General features: G+C 45.6%; 1 protein-coding gene and 1 pseudogene across 3 annotated transcripts in view; both read right to left on the bottom strand.

Annotated features, from left to right (window-relative positions):
• Window positions 1-22,714, bottom strand: part of LOC144126028 (calpain-7-like) — a 44,225-nt gene that overhangs the window by 13,185 nt on the left and 8,326 nt on the right. For all 3 annotated transcript variants that reach the window (XR_013313443.1, XM_077659909.1, XM_077659910.1), the window contains 7 exons: window positions 20,971-21,184; window positions 19,614-19,699; window positions 16,086-16,179; window positions 15,408-15,554; window positions 12,877-13,107; window positions 2,494-2,638; window positions 350-449 (listed from right to left, as the gene is read on the bottom strand). Coding sequence is in view for 2 of the 3 variants with exons in the window: in XM_077659909.1 (XP_077516035.1) it covers window positions 350-449; window positions 2,494-2,638; window positions 12,877-13,107; window positions 15,408-15,554; window positions 16,086-16,179; window positions 19,614-19,699; window positions 20,971-21,184 (1,017 nt within the window). In the remaining variant the exon portion in view is untranslated. The remainder of the gene's footprint in view (window positions 1-349; window positions 450-2,493; window positions 2,639-12,876; window positions 13,108-15,407; window positions 15,555-16,085; window positions 16,180-19,613; window positions 19,700-20,970; window positions 21,185-22,714) is intronic.
• LOC144123637 (uncharacterized) lies at window positions 8,178-9,989 on the bottom strand (annotated as a pseudogene).

The raw sequence follows: 22,714 nt of genomic DNA, 5'->3' as shown, positions 1-22,714 counted from the left end.
CTAGGCCGGCGGAAAATGTGCAGATAAGCAAAAGCAGGTAAATTTCTTTTATCATGCAGTAGTCCAGTCATACTGTAATGCCAATGCAAAACATAAAACATGCAAATACATTGTGCATACATTTAAGCTTTGTCTCATCAGTAATCGGTTTGCACTAAAATGGCTGTTGCATCACATGGCTTAATGTCTGCGTGCAAAACAATGGCGCAAGAAGTATCAATACTATAGGGAATCCAAAACAATTACTTGCTAAATAATTTGACGCCAGACCATATTACCACACGTTCCCACCACAAGCCATTTTGCTAAACAACATAAATAAGCACGACTTGGCACTGCGAAACCTTACCTGTGAGTGCAGTAGGTGTACTGAAACAAGGCAGGGTTCCAATTGAGGTAGGCAACATCAAAGAAGTGGCACACAGAGTCATAGTCAATCCAGAACACGCCTGCAAGGTGATAATGCAGAAAACATCTAAATTGCAGATTTGATCTGCACAGTGAGGCAAGCAATGACTTTCAAGTGAATTTATTATGAAGGTGCAGCTGTTGTAAGGAATGCAATCCACACTTCAATGCCTTTTATGCAGTCCCTGTGTCAGTAGCAATCATTTGTGCCACAGGACCTTTGAAAGCGTTCTCTAATAGAACTGCCTTTCATGTGGCAGATACAGGCTACACTGGTCAAATGTGGCATTGCCTCAAAAGGTGTGGGGATGCACATGAATCTCCTGTCCCGCATCCCGCAGTAACGGCCACGCATAACTACAATGCAATGTTAAGCAAGCACTGTTCGGGAGGTTTCTAAAGCAAGGGCACTCAAGCTGCCCCAGCTGCCTTTCGCGCCTTCGTGGAGACCTTCCCTCTTTTTCAAGTAAGTATTGGAGACACCTCCTCACCACAGCTTTGGATAAGCGAGCTTCTCCCGAGGTTCTCTGGCCTTCTGGCGGCAAGCTATGTGCACGCACAGATCAGACATCGGTTAATGGGACTGCCACTGTCACCGATTCACGACTACCATTCCCAGCCCCGGTAAAACCTGCCAACACGGAGCCATCACTGTGAGCATTGGTGCCGAAGGTGGCATCGTCTCGAGTCAACACTGCTCAACAACACAGGCATCCTCGAGATTCTGCATCATCAGCACCCGACTTTGTAGACGCAAGTGATAGCTTTGAGTGAAAATATGATGTTGATTCATCTGTTTTTAGTTTGGAAAGAGATGACTGCTCTGCACAGCTCGCACTACTGATAGGTGCCCATCTGTAACTTTCATTTTCACTGTTGCTGAGAAGATTCCTTTACTTTCTGAGCCTCTCTGAATGTACTGGGGATGTTCTGAATGATTCCATGCCACGAGCAGTGTAGCTGATCATGCTTTCTTTAGGACGGTCAGGGACTGACCTTGGCACTGCACTGCGAAGTAGCCCAAAGTGCTTTGCGCAAGCAACTGATTTCAATTATATTTTTTACTGATTGGAAAGTTTAACATGAAGAGATCTATAACTTTCAATACTCATTTTCGACACAGTAACACATAAAACCTGCATCCCAGATTTTTTTATTCTCCTATTTTCTGACTGAATACATTTAATATTGTTAGGAATTATTGTGCAAGTCTCTCAAATTTTGCCACTAAATGATTTTTTATCTTCATAAGCAACATATATGCTGTTCCTTTTTTGTCAATAAAACGAAAGCTCTTTCAGCTTCGCCATGATGTGCTGCAATAAAGCAAAATTTTAAAATTTACGGGTGAATAAATTTTTACACTCATTAAGCTTAAATGGATTGTTTCCTTGCTTTAAGAAAAGAGTTAACTGCTTCAGGCTACGAATGTGAACTTGTGAAGACGTACAGCCTTTGTCAAAAGTTTAAAGGCCAAGGACGTTTGTTTCTAAACCATGTAGTGGGGCTCTTACAGCATCCGTAGAAGTCCGAACTTTCTGAGGGATGAGGACCAGTGTTCCTCTCACCTTCAAGAGATTTGGAACACTGGGCATGCATAATGAGCCACACGGCATGCACCAGAAGCAAACTCCATTGGGCCTTAAATCGCTTGACAAAGGCTGTGCCTTTATTATTCACCTTTAGACAGAAGTCACTTTTGCCTTTTTTTTGCAATGCGGTTCACATGGGATACACATTGTGGCTAAAGCTACGCAACTGAACTTTGCATTTTTTCTGCACCATAGTTAACACTCTGCGCTTACAAAAGTCACAGCTTCATAATAAATTTCAAGTCAGTGCTGTGTCGCATTTCCTTATAAGTCCCTATCCTAAGTTCAGAGTTACCCATTTCTATGGATCATTAGCTAGCCCAAGCCTGCACTCTGTTGAGAAAACAAAAGTCCTGTGACACATGTGAAAGCTCCAATAATGCCATACTGATGGTTACAGCTTTTCGCCAAGGGTGGGACCAAGATGCATATTGCTTCACAGATTCTACTGAAGGATCCGAATGATAGCATGCATACTGGCATGCAACCGCACCATTGTCAAACATGGCAGCATTTCGAGGGTCGTATCTCAGGGCCTGCGCCAAGGCAGGAGTCCAGCTGGTGGTGTCACGCTCCGAGTAGCGCCCCTTCCAGCGCAGGTGGCTCCAGGGGTTCTTGAGCAGGAACAGTCGCCGTCCCTGGTGACCAAAACAGAAAACATCCAAGCCTCTTCTTTAGTTTTTTTCTTTTTACAGGTGAGAAAAGCATGCATGTGTTGCCTTAAGGGCAAGTGAAGAGGTTTTAGAATTCTACGAGTTTAAAGGGGTCAAATGTGTGAAACTTGCAGGTAAAGCATGCGAAATATTTTTGTGCTAGGATCTGAAATGGTGAGGTAATCACAGAATAAAGCTGCATTGGCGTTCAGACTTCTCTGCAGTGCACAGCGACAGGCAGAGGCCGCAATTATGACGTCACGTAGGGCCAAGAAATGGTTGTTTCAAGGAAGTAAACCAACACCGTCGAAGGTGATGCCCACGAAGTAATGTTTGATGCAGTTGCAAAAGTCGCGGCAGCAACGTAGGCGATGGTAGCGGAGGTCCGAAATTTCGGCAACAATAACGTAATCACGACTTTCCCCGCACTTCTCCAACGTAGTGAGGAGAAGCCTGACCATCACTGCGGATTTAATCGGCGATTACATCGCTATTTTAAACACTAGCGCAAAACTAATTGGCATGCTTTACCTAGAAGCTTCATAGATTCGATTTCGTTAAGAACCTCAAATTCCTAAAAAAGCCTTTCACCTTCCCTTTAAGGAATCCTAACAGTATACTATATGGTCAACTAAAATTAAAAATAGGTTAAAAGTGAGATGGTTGCAAAGTAGACAAACACAGAGATGTCCAAGGTCCGTAATTTTCTGTGGCGGAAAATCTTAAACTCCTTAAATATTCACTGGGAAGCCTGCAGTGCATGCAGACTTTTGCACAGCAGGGCTGCCGTTCTGCCACTTCTTGCCTCACTGCTTCACATTTCATGCTGCAAAGTTCTGTGTCCATTCGTAACCCCCTTCTTTCCCATTCCCTACTCCACATGACTCTTTCACTGCCTCCTCTTCTTCCTCAATGGCCCAAGCTGCCTTCTTTCCCATTTAGTGCAACTCTTTCTCAAGCCAGTACGCACGCCGCAAGCTTCACCTCGACGGCCCAAGGTTGTCAAGAGGTTGATTTTTCCTCTGCGCTCATGAGCCTGGTGGGTGAGCTCGCTGTGGGTACCTCAAAGGACAGTGAAAAATGTTCACAGACAGTCAGTGCAAATTCATGCAGCAGAGCATGCATTTTAGCCTTATGTGCCCCCCCCCCCCCCCCCACCCCCCCCCTCAAGACGAAGCAGCCACTGCCACCGACAGGTTCAGACCATGTGAGCTGGTGGAGTGATCCAGTCCATCAGTCACCATGCGACATGCAGTATTCCCCGAACCAGTCCAGCAATCAATGCGACACACCATACCTCCTCTCCACTCTACCCACTTCTCGACTCTGGCTGGTGACCACAGTTTCCCTCTCGCCACCCATCGCCCCCACCTCTCCTCTTCTTCCCTATTTCACTTTCCCTCCCTTCTCTTCCCTGAAAGTGGACAGATGGTTCCCTCTCGCCACTCTGCCAACCGATGCTCCAAACGCCAATGCTGGACACTTTTTGCGATAATGGGTGTTTGAATGCTAATGCATTAAAAAAGTTCACCCCACATTCGTAGCTTGGTTCGAATATATAACTTGAGGTACTACTTTCTGAAGCAGGTGATTTAAGATAAAATTCGCCATATTTTAATGCAAACACTGCAGTACCATATTCACCTGCATAATGAACACACTTCTCTTTCCCGAATATCTCTGCAAATTAGGGGAATGCATTCATTATGCAGCGTAAAATATTTAGCAAAAGCTTGAAGTGGTAAAAATGGCCTAAAAATTAGGCTGGTAAATTAAATACTTCATCTGGTATGACTCATCCTAATAATAAGACAAAAAACACTTTTTAGCATGGCTTCCATGCACGAGAGCATATTCAACAAATTCTGTCTAAAGGGGGGGATGTGGGTCTAAAAACTTTTTCTTTTTTATGGTAGGATTCTTATTAAAATCACTCTGTAAGAGAGAGAGAGAAACAACTTTATTGTAACACCAGTCAATGAACGCCAGGAGAGAAGTCCATCTCCCCTGTCGGCCCTAGCCGTCGGCCGGGATCCCTTGGGATACAACAGCAGCAAGGGCTTGACCGATGATGTCTTGCTGGACGTTGGGGTCTGGGCTGCGGAGCAAAGCCTCCCAGGATTCTATAGTGCGTGAGCTATCATATTTAGCCGGGCACGTCCACACCATGTGGACCAAATTTGCTGGCTGATCGCAAAATTTGCACTTTGACCTGAATACTGTAGGATGCCACTTGCTGTAGAGTACTGGGTTGGGAAAAACCCCTGTCTGTAATTTCCTCCAAAGAACCTCCTCTTTCTTATTGAGCGTTTTGTCCGCTCCCGGATAAATCTGACGATTTAGTCTGTAGTATTGTGTGATTTCCTGGTATGCGCGCATATCCTCTGTGCTGTTTGTACTTCCAGAGATTTGGGAGGTCCCAGGGGTCGACCGGTAAGTGAGACCTCGGGCGACCGAATGAGCCTCCTCGTTCCCTTTAAGTCCTTGGTGAGCTGGTGCCCAAACGAGCAGAACCAGTTCTCTGGGTCCTCCTTCCCTGCTTAATATACGGATGGCAGTCTCCGTCACCCTCCCCGATTCGTAATTTCTCACAGCGTTTTTTGAATCGCTAATGACCACCTTGACCCCTCCTTGGCTGGCGGCTAAGGCTATCGCCACTTCCTCAGCTTCTACTGTCTTGACACCACTGACTGTGCAGCACGCCACCGGGGTTCCGTCTTCCCTAACCGCCACAGCCGCGTGTGCGGCTTTGCTCTCATATATTGCAGCGTCCGTATACAGGACGTCCTGTCGACCTGTATACCTAGCATGTAATGCTTCTAACCTGTCTTTGCGCCTGCCTTCGTGAAAGGCGGGGTGCATGTTTCTGGGCAGCGGAGGGATTTTAATCTTGTCCCTGATTTGTCGTGGTATGTCTCGTGAGCGGGCATGTTCATGCTTGGGTTCGTAGCCCAATCTCTCTAAAATTTTCCTCCCCGTTTCAGAACCGAGTAGCCTTTGATGCTGAGCGGTAAGGGCAGCCTCAATGAGCTCCGCGAGAGTGTTGGAGACCCCTAGCTTCATAAGTCTCTCGGTGGATGTGTTCGGGGGTAGGCCGAGTGCGACCTTGACACTTTTCCTGATAATGATTTCGAGCTTGTTCCGTTCCGCTCCGTTGAGTTTCAGGTAAGGTGCCACGTACACTATCCTACTGATTACGAAGGCTTGCACGAGTCTCAAGAGATTCGCCTCCTTCATCCCAGCGTGCCTGTTCGCTATTCTTCTGATAAGACGACACGTCTGATTTGCACTAGCTTCTAACCTAGCAAGCGTTTCATGATTCTTCCGATTCGCCTGAATCCTTAGCCCGAGGACGCGGATACTGTCAACCGCGGGGATCTCTCCGCCATTGACATACGGGTGGATGTCTGCCTCGTGCTTTTGGTGAAGCCGCCGTTTTCCAGGGGGCATCAGGAACAGTGCTTCCGACTTTTCGGCCGAGCATTTAAGTCCCTTGGGTTTCAGGTACTCTTCAATGATGTCAATTGCTTTTTGCAGAGAGCTTTCAATTTGTCCGTCACTCCCCTTATTTATCCATAATGTTATGTCATCCGCGTATATTGTGTGGTTTAAATTCTCAATGTCCGCCAACAGTTCGGGGAGTCTCAACATCGCAATGTTGAAGAGAGTTGGTGATAACACCGAGCCTTGCGGCGTTCCTGTGTTACCAAGTATAATGTCCTCGATGGAGTCTTCCCCTATCTTGAGAGTGGCTTTCCTGTTCGTAAGAAAGTCCTTGATGTAACTATACACTCTCTTACCTACATTTAGTGAGTTCAGATTCTCTAAGATCGACACGTGCCTCACGTTGTCAAATGCCTTTGCCACATCCAACCCCACAATCACTTTCGTGTCTCGGGTTTGCTTGTCTATAATTTGGTCCTTGAGTTGCAGCATCACGTCGCATGCCGACAGCTTTGGTCGGAAGCCGATCATGGTGTCTGGGTATAGCCCATTGTCCTCTACGTACCTACTGAGCCGCGTCTGAATGACATGTTCCATAAGCTTACCCACGCAGGAGGTGAGCGATATCGGCCTGAGGTTCTCGAGGCCCAGTTTCTTCCCCGACTTGGGAATGAAAATGAGATTTGCGAGTTTCCACTCCTGTGGTATCGTCCCTTTCTCCCAGCACTCCTGCATGTACGTTGCGATGTTGGCGATGGACCTGTCGTCTAAATTACGAAGCATTCTGTTGCTCACTCTATCCGGCCCCGCTGCTGACTTAGTCCGCAGGCGATTAATCTCCGCTCTGACTTCTGCCAGGGAGAGCGGGGCGTCTAATTCCGAATTCTCTCCCCCTTCATAGTCCGGGAGGGGTTCGGGTCCGGCGGGATTTATGTACCTGTTGCGAACTTCTTCTAATAGTTCCTTCTTAGTGCCTTCAAACTGATGCGCCAGTCTTTCCAGCTGTTGTTTGGACGCTGACTTTGTGCTATCCGGATCTAAGAGGTGGCGAAGAAGTCGCCACGTTCGTGCGGTACTCATATTCGTCTCCATCTGATCGCAGACGTTCCCCCAATTCTGCTTCGTGAGTGCGATTGCGTGCTCTTCAATTTCTCTGTTTAAAGCCGCTATCTGTTTCCTGATATTCAGATCCCATCTCCTTTGTCGAAGTCGATCCTCCAACCCTTTCTTTTTCCTCCAGAGATTTATTAATCTCCTGTCTACGGCTTCGTTGTCCCCCTCGATTTCCACCGCTTCGGTGGCCTCTTTAGCAGACCGTACCACCCCATCGCTCCATTCCGCAATGTCAGAGACGGGAGCCGGGTTGTCCCCGAGTGCCCTGAAAGCGTCCCAATTTACGGCCTCTACCTTCCGTTTCCCGGGAATTGTCGGGCCTCCTTCTACCACCACTTCTATGATCTTGTGATCGCTTCCCAGATCCTCGTTTGTATTGCACCACGTGGCTCTAGTGCCGCTCCCCGTCAAGGTGAGGTCAGGTGTTGTGTCACTCGCGACACTATTTCCCTTCCTTGTGGGTTGCAGCGGGTCGGTTATCAAATCCAGATTATGAGTCTGTATGTCGTCCCACAATTTCCTGCCCTTGATTGAAGCCTGTTTATATCCCCATGCCGAATGGTGAGCATTAAAGTCCCCCACGATCAACAGCGGGTTGTTCTTTATCTTACGTCGCGTCGTTGCGAAGAGATCCCCGAATTCACATTTCCTTTGTTTGGGAGAACTGTAGACATTTAATACGAACAAGCTACTTTCTCTCTTTCTTCGCGGTATCAGTTCTACGAGAGCATGGTCTATTTGTGTACTCCCGATGTTATGCTGCACCGCCGTGATGTTTCGTTTGACTAGGGTGGCCACCTGCGTGTTTTCACCCTCGCCTACGTATTATTTGTACCCCGACAATTTTGCTTTTCTGCCGCATTCTTGTAGTGCTATTAGCTCCGGTCGGTCCCCGTTCCTCAGGAATTCCTGCAAGACAGCACGCTTGCGCGTGAAACCTCTACAATTCCATTGCCAAACAGTGGTTTTACTGGATCTGTGAGCCATGATTGCCAATCAGCTGATTCATCTGGTTTCCTAGTACTTGTTGGGTGAGGTGTTCGTACGCCCGGTCCCTTTTCGCAAATTCTTCCTTAAGTTGTTCAGTGAGGTTATTATCCCTCTGATGTATTTGCTCTGCGACACTGTTATCTCGTTGATGCAGCTGCTCTGAGAGGGTTTGGAACATCCCTAACATGCGTTCTTCAAAAGCCTTGCGCCATTCATTGTCCTGTCTAGATTTGGCCTCAAATTTTGCCTCCAATTGTTCTATTTTCATGTCTATCACTTTCTCTGTGTCCATATCTATTATGGGCTTCTCTACTTCCTTCGCCCTCTTCTTAGCCGGCGGCTGAGCCGCACCCTGCTCCTCTGATGCTCTTACAACTGGATTTTGTGGCATCTGCGATTGTTTCGCAGGTGCTGCATTAGGCTTAAGCGCTATTCTAAGCTCCTCAATTTGCTTGCTCATCGCTGCGAGCTGTGCCTTAAGCAATCGATTTTCTTCCTTAATCTGGAAGATTTCTTCATCGCGTTTATCCTAGGAGGCTTCGCTCACCCAACCCACCTTTCGGCTCGGAAACTTGGGCCTCGCTGGGTTGTTGACGACAGCGCCTCCGGAGGGGCCCGCAGTCCCGGGTTGGGCCTTCTTTTGCTTCTCCGCTTCCCGCAGATTCGGTAGACGCGGGAAGGACTCTGATCTCCCTCTCGACTCGCTCTGGTTTCCTGACTGACTCCTGGATCTCCCTTGATGCTTTTCGAACCGGCTCCTTCCTACTTCGGTCTCCTTCACCTTCCGCGCTTCCTCTTCCATGACTTCCATAGCCAGCTTGGCCTCCCATTGCCTCTTCTTTATCGTATAAGGGGTCCTGAAAGCTTCCTTGCATTTCCGGTCTGCTGTCAAGTGACCTTTGCCGCACAATTTACACTTGGGCTCGCATACGTGATCCTCGGGTGGGGCTATGATTCCGCATCCCAGACACTTAACTTGGGCGCTGACACATACGTCCGATCTGTGTCCTTGCTCGCCACAGCGGTAGCACACCTCGTACCGCTTCTTGTAGAGCACGCATTTTAGGGGTACGTCGTAACAGTGCACCCACCTCGGCACTGTCTCGTGTTTGAAGATGACGATCGCCGAACTGGATTTGCCCATCTTCCTAACGCCAAGTATCGGCGGGTTCCTCGGGTTGCCGAAGGCCTCTGTCAGTTCCTCTATGGTCAGTTTCGGGTCGATGCCGTGCACCACACCCCGCCCGCAGTCCTCGTGCGGCGCCAGGTACGCTGTGACTTCGTACTCGTCGTCGTCGATATGGATAGACTTAATCTTGGTCACCTTCCAGACAGTGTCCATGTCTGGGGTGCTGAAAATCAGGGTGCCTTGTTTGTCGTTATGAATCACCACGTCCTTGTCCTGCCCTTTGACCCATGGAATTTGCGCTGCCATACGCACCGCCGCACTCAACCTCGTAGTCGGAACTTTCGCGAGCGCCAGCCCATTCTTCGGCCGAATAATTATCTTGTAGTCATTAGCTGGCAAACGCGGAAGGTACGACGCAATTGAGCGCTCCGCGTTCTTCTGCCCCAGCTTTTTATATGCGGCGTTCGCCTCCGCCGCTATCTTTTTGCCCTCTCCGGATTCGGCTCCGCGTTCCAATCTGGCGTCTCCATCTTTGCCTCCTCGCCGTTCGCCTCTCGTGAGGTCCTGCAGTTCTTTAACATGTTTTCCCACTTTAGTGATCCAATCCGAGGTTCTCAATTCTTCGGGTGTAATCTCCGTACCCTCTACGGTCACCTCCATGGTCATGCAACGGCGTTTCGAAGCGAGCGCCGGGGGCTTCGGCTGTCGCCGAGCCGCCGCGTTCGTTTACCGCTAGCGGTCAGCTTAGCTAGGCGGGAAACATGGTCGACACAAAAAGGCCATAAAATGTTCAAACGTCCACTCACGCTCATGAAAATGTCACCCAGATGACCCTTGTGACTTTCCACAGGTGATGGCAAACAATTATTCCATGAATCGGCACAATTTCCACCAGACCAACCAACTTTCCACGGAACCGACGTGAGTCACGTCCGCACTCCCTGGCCCCCTCTCTGTGATGTGTGCTTTTTTTTTTTTTTCTGCAGCGTCAAAATGCGCAATTAGAGTTTGAATAGCACAATTAGAATTTTGGCTATAAGCAGTTTCGTGATTTTGTTTCAGCTCTTTGTTACAGACGCTATCCCAAAAAATTATTTACAAAAATTTACAAATTATTTCAAATATTTGTAGAACTGAATCACCCAAGATGCACTTTGCGCGGTGATGCTGTTTTTACACTTGTCTCAATGAAAATACATTGGTAGAAAAATTGACAGATGATTACGATAGTCGGTAATGCGAAGTTTGAGTGCAGCTCTTCACATGCCACCTGCCACACTGCTGGCAGGTGGTGTGTCATGCAGCTAGCCACCCTTCAAGATCTTCCCATGGCAGGTGGTGTTTCGTACTGCTACTACCTGTCACCTGTCAGGCATGCTCTGCTGTTAGCCACTCGCACGATCTTCCCATGGCATTTTGCTCTGCCAAGTGGACAACCGGTTATGCTGATTACGCTGAAAGCGCCGACAGTGCCGACGCAGAACGCAGGAACGGGCGCATAAGAGCTGCGCTCTAAAAAGTCTATGATTAGAATGTATAAGACAGGTTGGCTGGTAATTTAGGAATGCAACTATAATTAAGTTCAATGCGCAATGTAAAAGCCAGTAAAAATAGCATCACTGCACAGCTCTACCCTTCCTGAATATATTGATAGCAATGTCATTTCAACTGCCCAAGGCAAACCAGAGAAAAAGCCCATAAGACAGACTGTATTTGTAAAATCAGTAACAGATATGTAGAAACTTGAAGTCTGTGTGCACGTTATTGAGTTCCGGGAAAACGCTTGCAACTTTGGCTACACTGGCGTGATGCCATATTGAGAGGTGTCAAACAAAAGGACGTGAAACGAGCTTTCAAATGATGGCAAAATGGCAGCGATCGAACGGTTTTGAAATTGTGATTATGTGCAGTGGAACATCATTTCGAAGCTTGCACTTAATTTTTTAGCCGACCAACTCTCTAAGCATTCATTTTAAGAGCGTTGGCTCTTACTACTCGCATTTGAACGTTTCTTGTTTGTCTGAGATTTCAAGGCGGTCGGAAATCTCAGGTCAGCAAAATCTGACCCACCGTCAAGTGACCGCGCACGCGCAGTTGTCAGGCCGGCAAAGCGGCCGGTTTACCCGTATGCTGGTGTTCCGCTATATATATATATATATATATATATATATATATATATATATATATATATATATATATATATATATATATATATATATATATATATATATATATATATATATATATATGTTGTTTCAGAGGGTGCTGAGACTGGTGCCACTTGGGGTCATCATTGGTGACAAAATTGTGGCTCACCCATTTGGTGTAGAGGGTTCGGAGTTGTGGCAAACAAATCGGCATGATTTGTTAGTTGAGTTGAAGCCTGGTGTGTGTGAGGGATTTGTACTGATGACTTTTGGTTCTTGAAACCGTAATGGGAGACGACTTTCAGGGGGCTGTGGTGGGTGAACCATGGTTGCAGAGGGATGTGGGTGGTACAAAACAAATCGTCGTTTCGTGATGTATACGTTGGTATTAGAATTCGTCAAAAGCATAGGTAAAACAACTTAGCTAACACTCTTCATTTGATTTCACATTCGCAAATCATTCTTTAATTTTTTAACTCTCTTCCAATAATTGAGTGTTTCGCAATTTTTTTTGTGACCTGAAGACCTGCATTCATCCTTAAACCCTCATGTATAACACACATGACAGCAAATTATGCCATCTCAAGACAAAGCAACCAGAGTTTACTCTAGCATAACTCTCAGCATTTAACACAAAACCCAACAAGTTTCTACAGTCCTTAATATGGCAGATCAAATAGAGAAGCCCTTTGTGACAGGGCGTGGTTTATTTTGGTCCTTGGATTCCCCATGGAACATTTTTATTGCTGTTCGTACTGTAAACTGAGATATAGCATAGATTTTGCAGTGGACGGATGGCGCATTACATTATTGCATAGTTGTCTCAGTGTTCAGAAAGGGGACTTGCTAGCATTAACTATCATCAGCAGCCAACTGCATGCCAAAAGGTGGGATGCACACATTAGGCAAGAGGGAAAAAAATTGCACTTTTTGACGGCCAGAGTAGGGATGTGTTCATTATGCAAGCGCATAAATACGGTATTGCTTTTGACAGGCACCAGTATCATGACTTTTGCCATATAACCATGTGAGCACGTTGCTGCCATTGCTGCCAGAACCACAGCACTTGACGAGCTAGTTGGCTGCAGTGGATGGGGGAGCAAGCATGCAAACAAAACATCAGCAGAACTTCATTACTAGATAATACTTCACAAGAGAATCCAGGCAATTCCCTTAGGATTCCAATCATTGTATAATTCCTACTATGTCCACAACCATACTACATACAGTATCATTAGGAAAAGGGAATGTGGCTACTAACATACAATTCTGTGAAAAGTGCTAAAGTCCGCGATTTGTAATGGAATAGAGGCCACCAATAGTCAATAGTCACTATTTTTTCTGTTGCAGTGCTGGATAGTTCACAGTATGTTAACCCCTGTCATCCGTCTTGGGCTCACCTGCACGTGGCGCACATCCAGCATCGCATAGGCATGTGAGGGCACCAGGCCTGACCGTTCTGCATCAGCCTCACTCAACTCCCCAGTGGCGAGCGTAACCAGCACGTCTCCACGTTGGTGCCGGTCAAGCAGTTTGTTAAAGAATGCATTGGCGTCAAATGGTGTGTCTGCATTCCCATGAAGGCTTACACGCTCGGGGATCCAGCCTGTCAGGGCATGCAGGTCGATGTTCTGCGCAAGGTAAATGTTCTCGTTCTACAATCCCATGGAAATGTACCATGGTGGACAAAATTCTCCAGGACGTGCGACGAGCAATTTTGGCTAATAGCTGCCATGTTTGTTAGCGATCGCTTGCTATCACTAGCACACATCACAGCACGCGAGTCCAGCTTTGCTCTTGACAAGTATGGTCTCCAGCCTGCAGCTAATCACAGAGCTATCAGCTCCGGTTCCAAATGACGCGGCCTGGAGACTTTTGTCCCCGACAGTACAACTCTGTTAAAGCTGAAAAAGCATGAAGTATGCTATACAACAATACAATTATTGGCGAAATAACAAGTACAGTGATAGGATTCTGGCCGCCCGGAAGATGTTTACGACCAAAATTTGTCTGAAAGTTTGATAAAAAATAAAATACTTTGAAGCGAATGATCCGCGAACGGACCGGCATAGTTAAATCGAACGGGAAGTGTTGCCTCCAGCCTTTGGGAGCCAAAAGCTATCGTCGTCACAATCGCTGGAGCGAGGAGATTGCTTGGCAGCCACTACGAAACGCTGTCTCACACAAACGTAGTTTCCGTCTGTGTGTTCGTTAACTCTTTGAGGGTAGAAATTTTTTTTTAAAACTTTCCCAGATAGTCAAATTACTTTATTGCGGATTTTGAATGTAAAAATGTGTAAAGTGGGGAGAAATAGTAAAAAAAAAAAATCAGGAACAGTTATTTTGGTGTCAGCATCACTCAGAACTGCAAAACGTTAAATAAGTGCGGTATTCCTTGAAACACACGAGTCTCAGCACAGCACCTTATTGCAGTCTGCACACATAAAACGCGGAAGAGTCATCGATGTCGGTGTCAAGAGAATGGAAGTGCATTCGGTCATATCTCCACTTTGCTGTGCATCTGAAGAAATCAAAGGAAACTCAGTAAACAAGGAGAGCGAAAATACCTCGTGAGCATCGGTGATAAACAAGCTAAGAGCAGCGCCAATAAAGACGGAAATCTACTTCCGCGGCCCCTGCCAGGGAGTGCTGATAAATATAAAAATCAAGATTCGCGCACCTCCGTTGCAATCAAGCCGCAAAACCGAAACCACGAAAGAGTGTTGCCGCAGACAGCGGAACACGCTGAAGCCAGAAATCAGTTCTGTTTATCTTTGAAAGAAAACAGCGCAATCAAATTTCAAACACTTCTTGTAAGCCCTAAAAGGTGGCAGCACCTTCCAGCGAGCATGCTTCGTCATTATGGTGCGAAATTTGAAACAGAGGGCTGACACCGTTCCCGTACGGCAAATAGCGGGACAAACCGCCACCGTACATATACGGCAAAATCCCCCAAAGGGTTAACTGGGCAATAATGATGCCCACTAAGTGCAAGGTGATTTCTCTGAATCCACTCCCCCTACTTTTGTTGTTCGGATGGTTGAGAATTTACTTTTTTTTAAGCACTAGCTTTTCTAGGCACTTTTCTAGGCACGTTTCCCCGTTTCGAACTGTCCACAGCACAGACATTGGCAGCCCGCCAAAATGCTGTGTGCCAATGTCATCGTGACATGTTTATCTTTTGAGGGGAGCTCCGGAGGGGGTGTGGGGGTGGGAATGGCTTGCTCGGGGAACTTGGCAGAGTGCCAAAACGCTGTGCGCCCTTGACAGGAGTGCCAGTGGCGGTGGCTACATGCATGGGAGAATACGAGGGTGTGTTGTTTTTTTTGTTGCTTTTTTTTGCCACTCCAGGTATAACAACAATTGGTTATAAAGATTAGATCTGCCAGTTTTCTCAATATTGTTAAGAGTGGATTGCACTGTTATTGCCTTTTTGTGCCAGCCTGTGATGTTCCTTTGTTTCCACAAAGCATGGCCCACTGTGGATGGCGTGTGCTCGGCAGAGCTCGTGAAATACGGGGTGCAGTCAGCGGTTTGAACTGTCAGCCACGAATAAGCGGGGAAAGTATATTATCCCCCCTCTTTTAAAACCCCACAATCTGTGACTGTTGTGGGCCTTGTCAAACATTCTTTCAAGACCTAAAGTAAGGAAAACTTCAATGCTGATGGACATCTTCGCAAAAGCAACCCCCTAACATAATTCTTAAAACTGCTGAGTGCTTAGCTGCTGATACAGTTCAGCACCTAACCTAGTGATGGACTTTGAAAAAGTATGTAAAAGGCTCGGTGCTTGACAAACAGAAAAAAATGTGAAGCAGGTAAAGACACCCATTTGCTGCATAAAGTTTAACCTTTTATGCAGCCTCCCATTCGACTGCTCACGCTACAAATTGCATTTAATAAGATGACATGTTGTAGCTTGACAACTTACAGAGTTGGATCCAGGGAAGTCATATCCACCCATGACCTTCATGTAGGCTTTCTCGAGTAGTGAGACCCAAAACTCATTCTTGTTGTTGGAGTACGAACACAGCATCTCCGAGTTCTTGCCCATTGGCAAGTAGTCATCGATGACAACCTAGCAGAAGGAGTACCCCATGCATGAGTTTCAAACACAAACACACTACAAGAAAACAATAAAGGTAACAGTTATTTTACTGCGGCAGCAGCGTTAGGGCCGTTTTGCAAAATGCCGGCATCTCTGTGTGACAGCCAACCAAGAGGTAAGCCACCACCCTCCAGAAGTCCATGAGAGCAGCCCACCACCTACCCCGCACATCACCTCTACTCTTCCACTCTCCACCCATTTAAACCCTCCAGGAGGACTCCACTCACCAGAAGCCCATGCAGAAGCGCAACGAAAAAGTGACAACAAAATCAGGTGGGAAGGTGGCCAATGTAAAGTTAAAGACAAAACCTCTTGCTGTCACAGCGTCACTGCATCAGTTTGTATGATCTTCCATCAACTTCTTGTTAATACAAAGTAATAGAAGAGGCGAAAAAAAAAATCAAACTAAAGAAATTAAAATATTCAAAGAAAACTTTTTCTGCAAACTAAAATGATCAGAAGAACAAACGTACATGGCAAGCCATGCTGCGAAAAACTTACTTTTCGTGGCACACCGTTGATGTTAAGCTTGACTGTGTACTTGCCACAAGGGTTGTACACCGGATGGCCTTGTCGGTTCTGGGGAAAAATTATGCTGCAGAAACATGCTGTGAGTTAGACAGCTAAATTATAACATGCAAAGAGTCAATACAAGAATGAGATCATAAAATAACAAGTAGCAAAGCCAAACTACAAATAATATCTTGCTCGTGACATTTTTCATGTTACTGCATTGCATGAGCCTAACAAACATGACAAGTCTATTAGTTTGCAAGTACAAGTACAGTCGAAACCCGCGATAGCGAAATCTCGAGAATACGAAATTCTCGCCGCAACGAAATATTTCCGAGATCCCGGCAAATGCCCATAGGGGCCAATGTATTTCGTATCTCTCGGTAACGAAACATTTTTGTACCGCAATCCCACGATAACGAAATTTGCTGCAGCGTCGGTCCGCATACTGTCTCCCATATTATGAATAACAGCGTCAAAAAAGCACTCAAATTGAGCAAACTGCAATAGCGCGCTTGCGTGGCTACAGCGAGAGCATTGGCGCCTGGCAACCTTGCAGCCGGAACAACTTTAAAAACTTTAGCCACCTTGAGCCGGTGCTAGCCACCATACCGGCGCAGCGCGTGTCCTCTGTGATCGGTTCCGCGTCGTTGCTTATCTCGGAGGCTATGTTCAGGGAAGGCAGCCTCGCAGCGACACCATCAGGGGGCGACACTAGATCATCAGCGCTGCACTTTTAGGCCTGCGAGCGGTGCACATGTGTTCGTTGTGTGTGGTGGCGGTGTGTATGAGCAGCAGTCCGCACGTTTGCGTTTGAGATGTCTCCGCCAGCCAAAAAACGTGTGCGAAACTGACGACACCGAGGACCAAGGTCCACAACATGGAGAGACGGTAAACCCGAACCCGAGGAATGTGTTGGACGCCTTTGACACGATCCGGTCGTTCTTAGGCGCACACGACGACGACGTGGCAATGGATCACTTCTTGCAGTGTGAGAATAGAACCATGAAGTTGCTGCAAGGCAAGGCTCGGCAAACTAAGCTGACTGACTTTTGGCAATAAATTTTATTTTTGCGGGCTGTTTTCTATCTTTTCTGTCTCATCTTCGCGGCAACGGAATTCTCGCGAAAGCGAATTTTTTTGCTGTCCCCGGCGATTTCGTTATTGCGGGTTTCGACTGTACTAGGCAAAGGAATCCTCAGTTTTGTTTTCTTGTCTCAATTTGCCAAAAGTCAAGCATTGTGTTGAAATTTAGAAATCATGTTTGCACCAAATGATGAGGGGAACAGGCACTGTCTTAGAATTTTCTGGCCTCCATCATCTGAAATACAAAGTGCTGGGTTTATCAAAGCGTAGGTGACCCCGAATGACATTTCCGGCAGGTACTGTAATTCTTCCTTACTGCCCACGCAGAAAGTCAAACCGTATTTGTTTTTTGCTTCATTCTAGCCTGTGCTCTTGTTCTGAACTGACACACAGGCAAATGACCTTGAATAGCAAACGTGGTTGGCGGGGGGTGGGGGCGGGGGGGTGGGGGTGCCTTGTATTAAGACCTTATTCAATATGCTCCCAAAGCCAGGAGAAGCTCACAGGTATGCTTAAGACAAAATAAAAAATTATTAATGCCGCTGGATAATTAGTGCATATCACAGGTCTGCATTGTTGCCAAAGGACATCTGGATGCTTGCAATCACAGACACAGCAACTATATAACGCTGACTACAAAGCCACCTCCACAGTGGCTAGGAGGGCAAACTTTGGGGGAGCAACATGTAGAGTCACACAAGAGAAGAATACAATGTGCAATGAAGACACTCAAAACTACCACTGGTCCAAATCAAGGCATGCAAGCAGGGGTCACCGCAGGAACCGCAATACCTGAAACAGGCTGCATTGCTGCCTTGCTACACATGTGTTGCTGTAGATGCATCCATCACTGCAAATGCATTTAAGTTTTAACTAACATGCAGCTGCAATAACTCATAATGCAGGCATATTTCTGAGTGTGATAACAGACTGGTGGCTTGCGTAGCAAAGTTCTCAATGCCTAGCAACAGACAAAGTGCATTCTATCACTTCACCTCAGTAGTTCCTTGCAGCAACACCAAAGCTACGATAAGTGCAGAGGCGACGTTCCGACGCTGCGGAATGTGGAGACAGTATAAAATGAACATATGGGCATATGGGACAGCATGCTTTGAAGTGTGCATGCACCAAGCGCTATTTCAAATCAAGCCTTAATGCATGCTCGCGTATTTCTGAGCTTAATGTGCACGACTCTTGCGTACGCTAAAATAGTGTCTCCAACATGGCACCACGCTTAGAAGCAGGACCCCTTGCTTTGGAGTGAATTTTTCGTCGTCAGGATTTTTTCAGTATGTGCACAAGTCACGAATGGGGCATCGAATTTTCGTTTTGTCTCATCTCATCTACAGCAAAATCTCTAAGCGATAAACCTACTTTATTTCCTACTTCAAGTGATGATTCTGCCACTGTTAGGCCTAAAAAGAATGTCAGCTTGTTCACACAAATGGTCTCCATTCTAAAAACCAGGTGACGCCACTAGGCCGACATTGTTGTACAGTCTTCGGTGCATATGTGGCAAACAGTACAATAGCCCGCAAAATGATGCATTTAGCATACATAAGCGTGCATATCCCAAGTTCCTACAGTTTTCAGTATGTAGACAGCGTCTATACTCATTTGCAACCACATCAACATATGCAGTGAGTAGATGACTAGCAGATGATGAGGCGCAGGAAGAAGCGTATAGGACTGGGCAAGTTGATCAGACATACTTAAGGGAATAATGGCGCAGCATCAAGTGCTCTCCCGCTGTCGTAGTCACTTGATGCTGCGCCATTATTCCCTTAAGCAGGAAGAACACTTACGTACTCCCAATTGGCTGAGGAGGCCTCTAGCTTCCACAATAGTTCATGGAACTTAAGAGATGGAGTAGAGAACAACTTTTCGCATTGAGCAATAAGTAATTTTTGAACAGTAAGTAAAAGAGCACGGCCACACATTGAAATAAAACTTGTTGACAAGGAAATGCATGCAGTACCAATGCTGCATGATGGAGAATATCATTGAAGGGCATCTTTAGTGCAATCCAATACAGTAGAAATAAATTATGCACCAACAGCAACAAGTGGGTGGCTGTAATGAAGAAAAAGTGTGCAAAGCGCAAATGATCAGACACAAGCAACAAACTAGCAACTAATGGTGAGCGGACAGATTAAAATCTGCTGCCACATAAATCGCAACAGCAGCTTCACTCCTATAATGCACATCACAATTAGCTGAACCGCCTGTGGCCGCTCAATCAGGGGAGCAATCAACCATTAGCATTCGCACAAGTGCACCCATGCGGCTACAAATTGCACTGTTTCTAAAGTTATCTAAACTGAATGGTATTTGTAAAACTGTGTGGTGTGAAAACAAAAGATATATAAATGCATCACAGCATGCCAGGACGATACAATTTCATGCAAAGAGAAAAGTATGTAGTCTTACCTTGTGATGATCTTTTTCTTGAACCGTTTCTCATAGAGGCCGCTCACAGCCAAAGATGCCACAAACGAGCAGTCTGACACTATTGTCTGTGAAAGGCATGAAATACAAAAATATGCAAGAATACCTAAGAAGAGATAGAAGGCATATGCTCTGTGGAGCAAACCAATTTAACATTTTTTTTCTCTCTGAGAGGATGCTTAAGAACATGCAGAGAGCACATTTAAATATTTCTTTACAAAATTTAAGGTGCTATAGTAATTGTGAGTGAAAAATGGAGAAAGTAACGAAGTCGCAGGTCACATATATATATGGCAAAAAGGGCTCGTAACTGCCATAAAACAAGCTATTTTTTCTGGAAGTGTCTCCACGAGTAGAAAATATTTTACGTGTGATATGCCTAACTTTTCTGAGTGATGTTGCTGTAGCTGAAGGTGTATTGTAATTAAAAGGAACAAACGGTTCTATTTATGCATCACTGCAGGAGACAACAGGTCTCCCACGTTATATTAAACAACTCACCATTTTTGCTAAATTGGTTTCTGCTGAAACAATTTGGTTACAAGGTAAGGAAAGGAGTAGTACCTGTCTAACTCAGGGTGGACACCAAAACATTCCAAATCTTTAATATTGAGCCATTTTCTGTAGCAGTCGGTGTCAACTTGAATTTCATGGGCAAGGAAGTTCAATTTGATACCACTTGGCCACCCCAATGCAACCAATGAAAATAGCACTCAAAGATTTCTGTGCTCTCTGCAACCCCCACCTTTTGCTTTTGTCTGCTACCTGTCAGAACTCATTGCCATATCTACAGTCTTGGTTGGAAGTCTTACGGCCAAAGGCTTTTCGCTTCAATCACATAACAGAGCCATTACGGCGCTACTAAAGACCGAATGACCTTGAAATGCGAGCAGAAGGTTTCTTCTTCCAGTAGAGAAGCTTCCTGCTTGACTTGTGTTTTGAATGATCCACTACACGGAGGATTCTAGGAGCATTCATTTAGCAGCAGCTGAATGCTGTGGCCTTAAGACTTTTGACCAAGACTGTATGTCACATAAGCCTGTGCAATGACACATTGTCTTGCAGATTGTGTCATCATGTTAATGCTCTAGCATTTCTAAAGACTAAAGTAAGACTAACCCCACAATCGTTTTTTTCTTTTTGTAGCTAACCGGTGGAAAAATTGGCAGGTGAATCATAATATTACCTACCACCTTGGCTGCGAACTTTCCAGTCAGGACATATTTTTATTGAGGCAGTCCGCACCTTCCTAAACTGCTTTGTCCATCCCAATGTCCACACATAAGCACAGATAGACTTGATTGAAGTCCGCAGGCCAGCTTAGAGCAAGCAGCCATACCTGACGGATGCTGAAGCAGTCGACCACCTCGATGATCTTGGGGTCATGTGAAAGCTCTTCGAGACGTGCCCAATGACTGAAGGAAGCACGCTGCTTGGGTGACAGGGACAGCTTCCCATTGGGGTCGCAGAATGGCAACTTGAAGGCAAAGCGGTCCCTTTTGTCCGTTTCCAGGAAAGGCACGAACTCCCGCCCATTGATCAGAGACGTCTTCCTGGGCCGGATGCACGGCTCAAAACAGGCAACCTCGCACACAGGTTTGTAAGCTGTCATTTAAACATAACAAAAAATTTTGACTAGAAAAATAACCTGCTGCTTTACCTTCTGGCAAGGCAGATGTAGTACAGTTCTTTTTTTTTTTCTTAGCCTCAAAAAACACATTCAACAGCAGCAGCTTACCTTTCAACAATGCGGGGAACGAGTTTAGTTGGTTGAACATTATCAAAAAATGCTTAGCGTTACAGAAGGAATTAAGAGATGGGAATATACATGAACAACATGAGTGCAGACAAGGAACCGCTTATTTACACTATAACAATCACAAAGTTTTGAAGAGTACAGCAAAAAGCAACGTAAAAATTAAAAGCTAAATAAAAATGAAATGATCTCAAGAAATACTAAATCCTCATGGGGGCAAGATGAGACCTAATCTACACACTGAGCAGAAGTTCTCCCCACTGTTTTCACTGTCTTAAATGTTTGCTTGTGAGTGATGGCATGTCACTTTTCTTAAAACAAGCTTTTTGGCATCCATTCAAAATAGCAACCGGGAATCCAAAAACTTGCAGTGCTTAATAAAATTACACCTTCTCTACTAACATGACTAAGCACAGGCTATGTTCAATGTAAAGCCCAGAAAAATATGCAGCAAAGGTCCATCCAATCTGAAGTGATGTTAGTACAGCTTTAATATTTATAACTCCCAGCTGAAATGACCTGAAAACAATCAGAAGCCTTTGCCCCCTTGACATCTGTGATCACAATGACCAAGGTAAGGGATACGGGGCCAATTATTTTGTGGCTAGCACTGCTCATGCATTTTGTACTTCTTCATTTTTTTTTTTTCAAAGTGAGATTTCAGCAGGCTGTGCGTTTGCATCCAATTTGGCTAGCTCCATCTTGGACCCTTTTACAGCTAATCATTCATCTATAATTGAAGTATCCTACACACCTCTACACCACCATGCTATGATAAACAACAATGATAAAAAACATTAAGGTCTGAAGTATTCTGTAAATAAAAAAATAACAGCAGTCTCAGTGGCAGAACAATGATACAACACAAGGATTAATTGAAAGATAATGCATGCAGTGGCCCTACTGTGTGTTTTCTGTAAGTACTATTACTTGCTGGCAAATATAATAATAAAATGATAGCACTTACAAGCTAATGCCTATTCCTAGCTCAAACTTTGTTCGAATGTAAATGGTTGCAGCATACCAGCCAAAATAAACAGCCTCAAAGCCACACTGAGAAAAAAATAAAAATTGTGGGGTTTAATGTACTAAAGTGATGTATAGGTTCCAGATTAATTTAGAACACGTGAGGTTCTTTAGCATGCGCTGACAATGCACAGCCGTCACATATAATTGGGAGTCTAAAATAAAATTATGAACGAAAGAGGCTTGAAGAAGACGAGGTTGGCGTTAAGGATGACGTGGATTAACCGAAGACTAAAGAAGGTGAAGAAGAAGCATTCGGTGAGGTGGAAAGAGATGATTGGTGGAGAGAAGAAGAAGAGGA

Source organism: Amblyomma americanum, chromosome 3 (assembly GCF_052857255.1).
Source record: "Amblyomma americanum isolate KBUSLIRL-KWMA chromosome 3, ASM5285725v1, whole genome shotgun sequence".
NCBI lineage: Eukaryota > Metazoa > Arthropoda > Arachnida > Ixodida > Ixodidae > Amblyomma > Amblyomma americanum.
The sequence above is the reverse complement of the archived record's forward strand: the minus strand, read 5'-3'. Positions and strand labels throughout refer to the sequence as shown.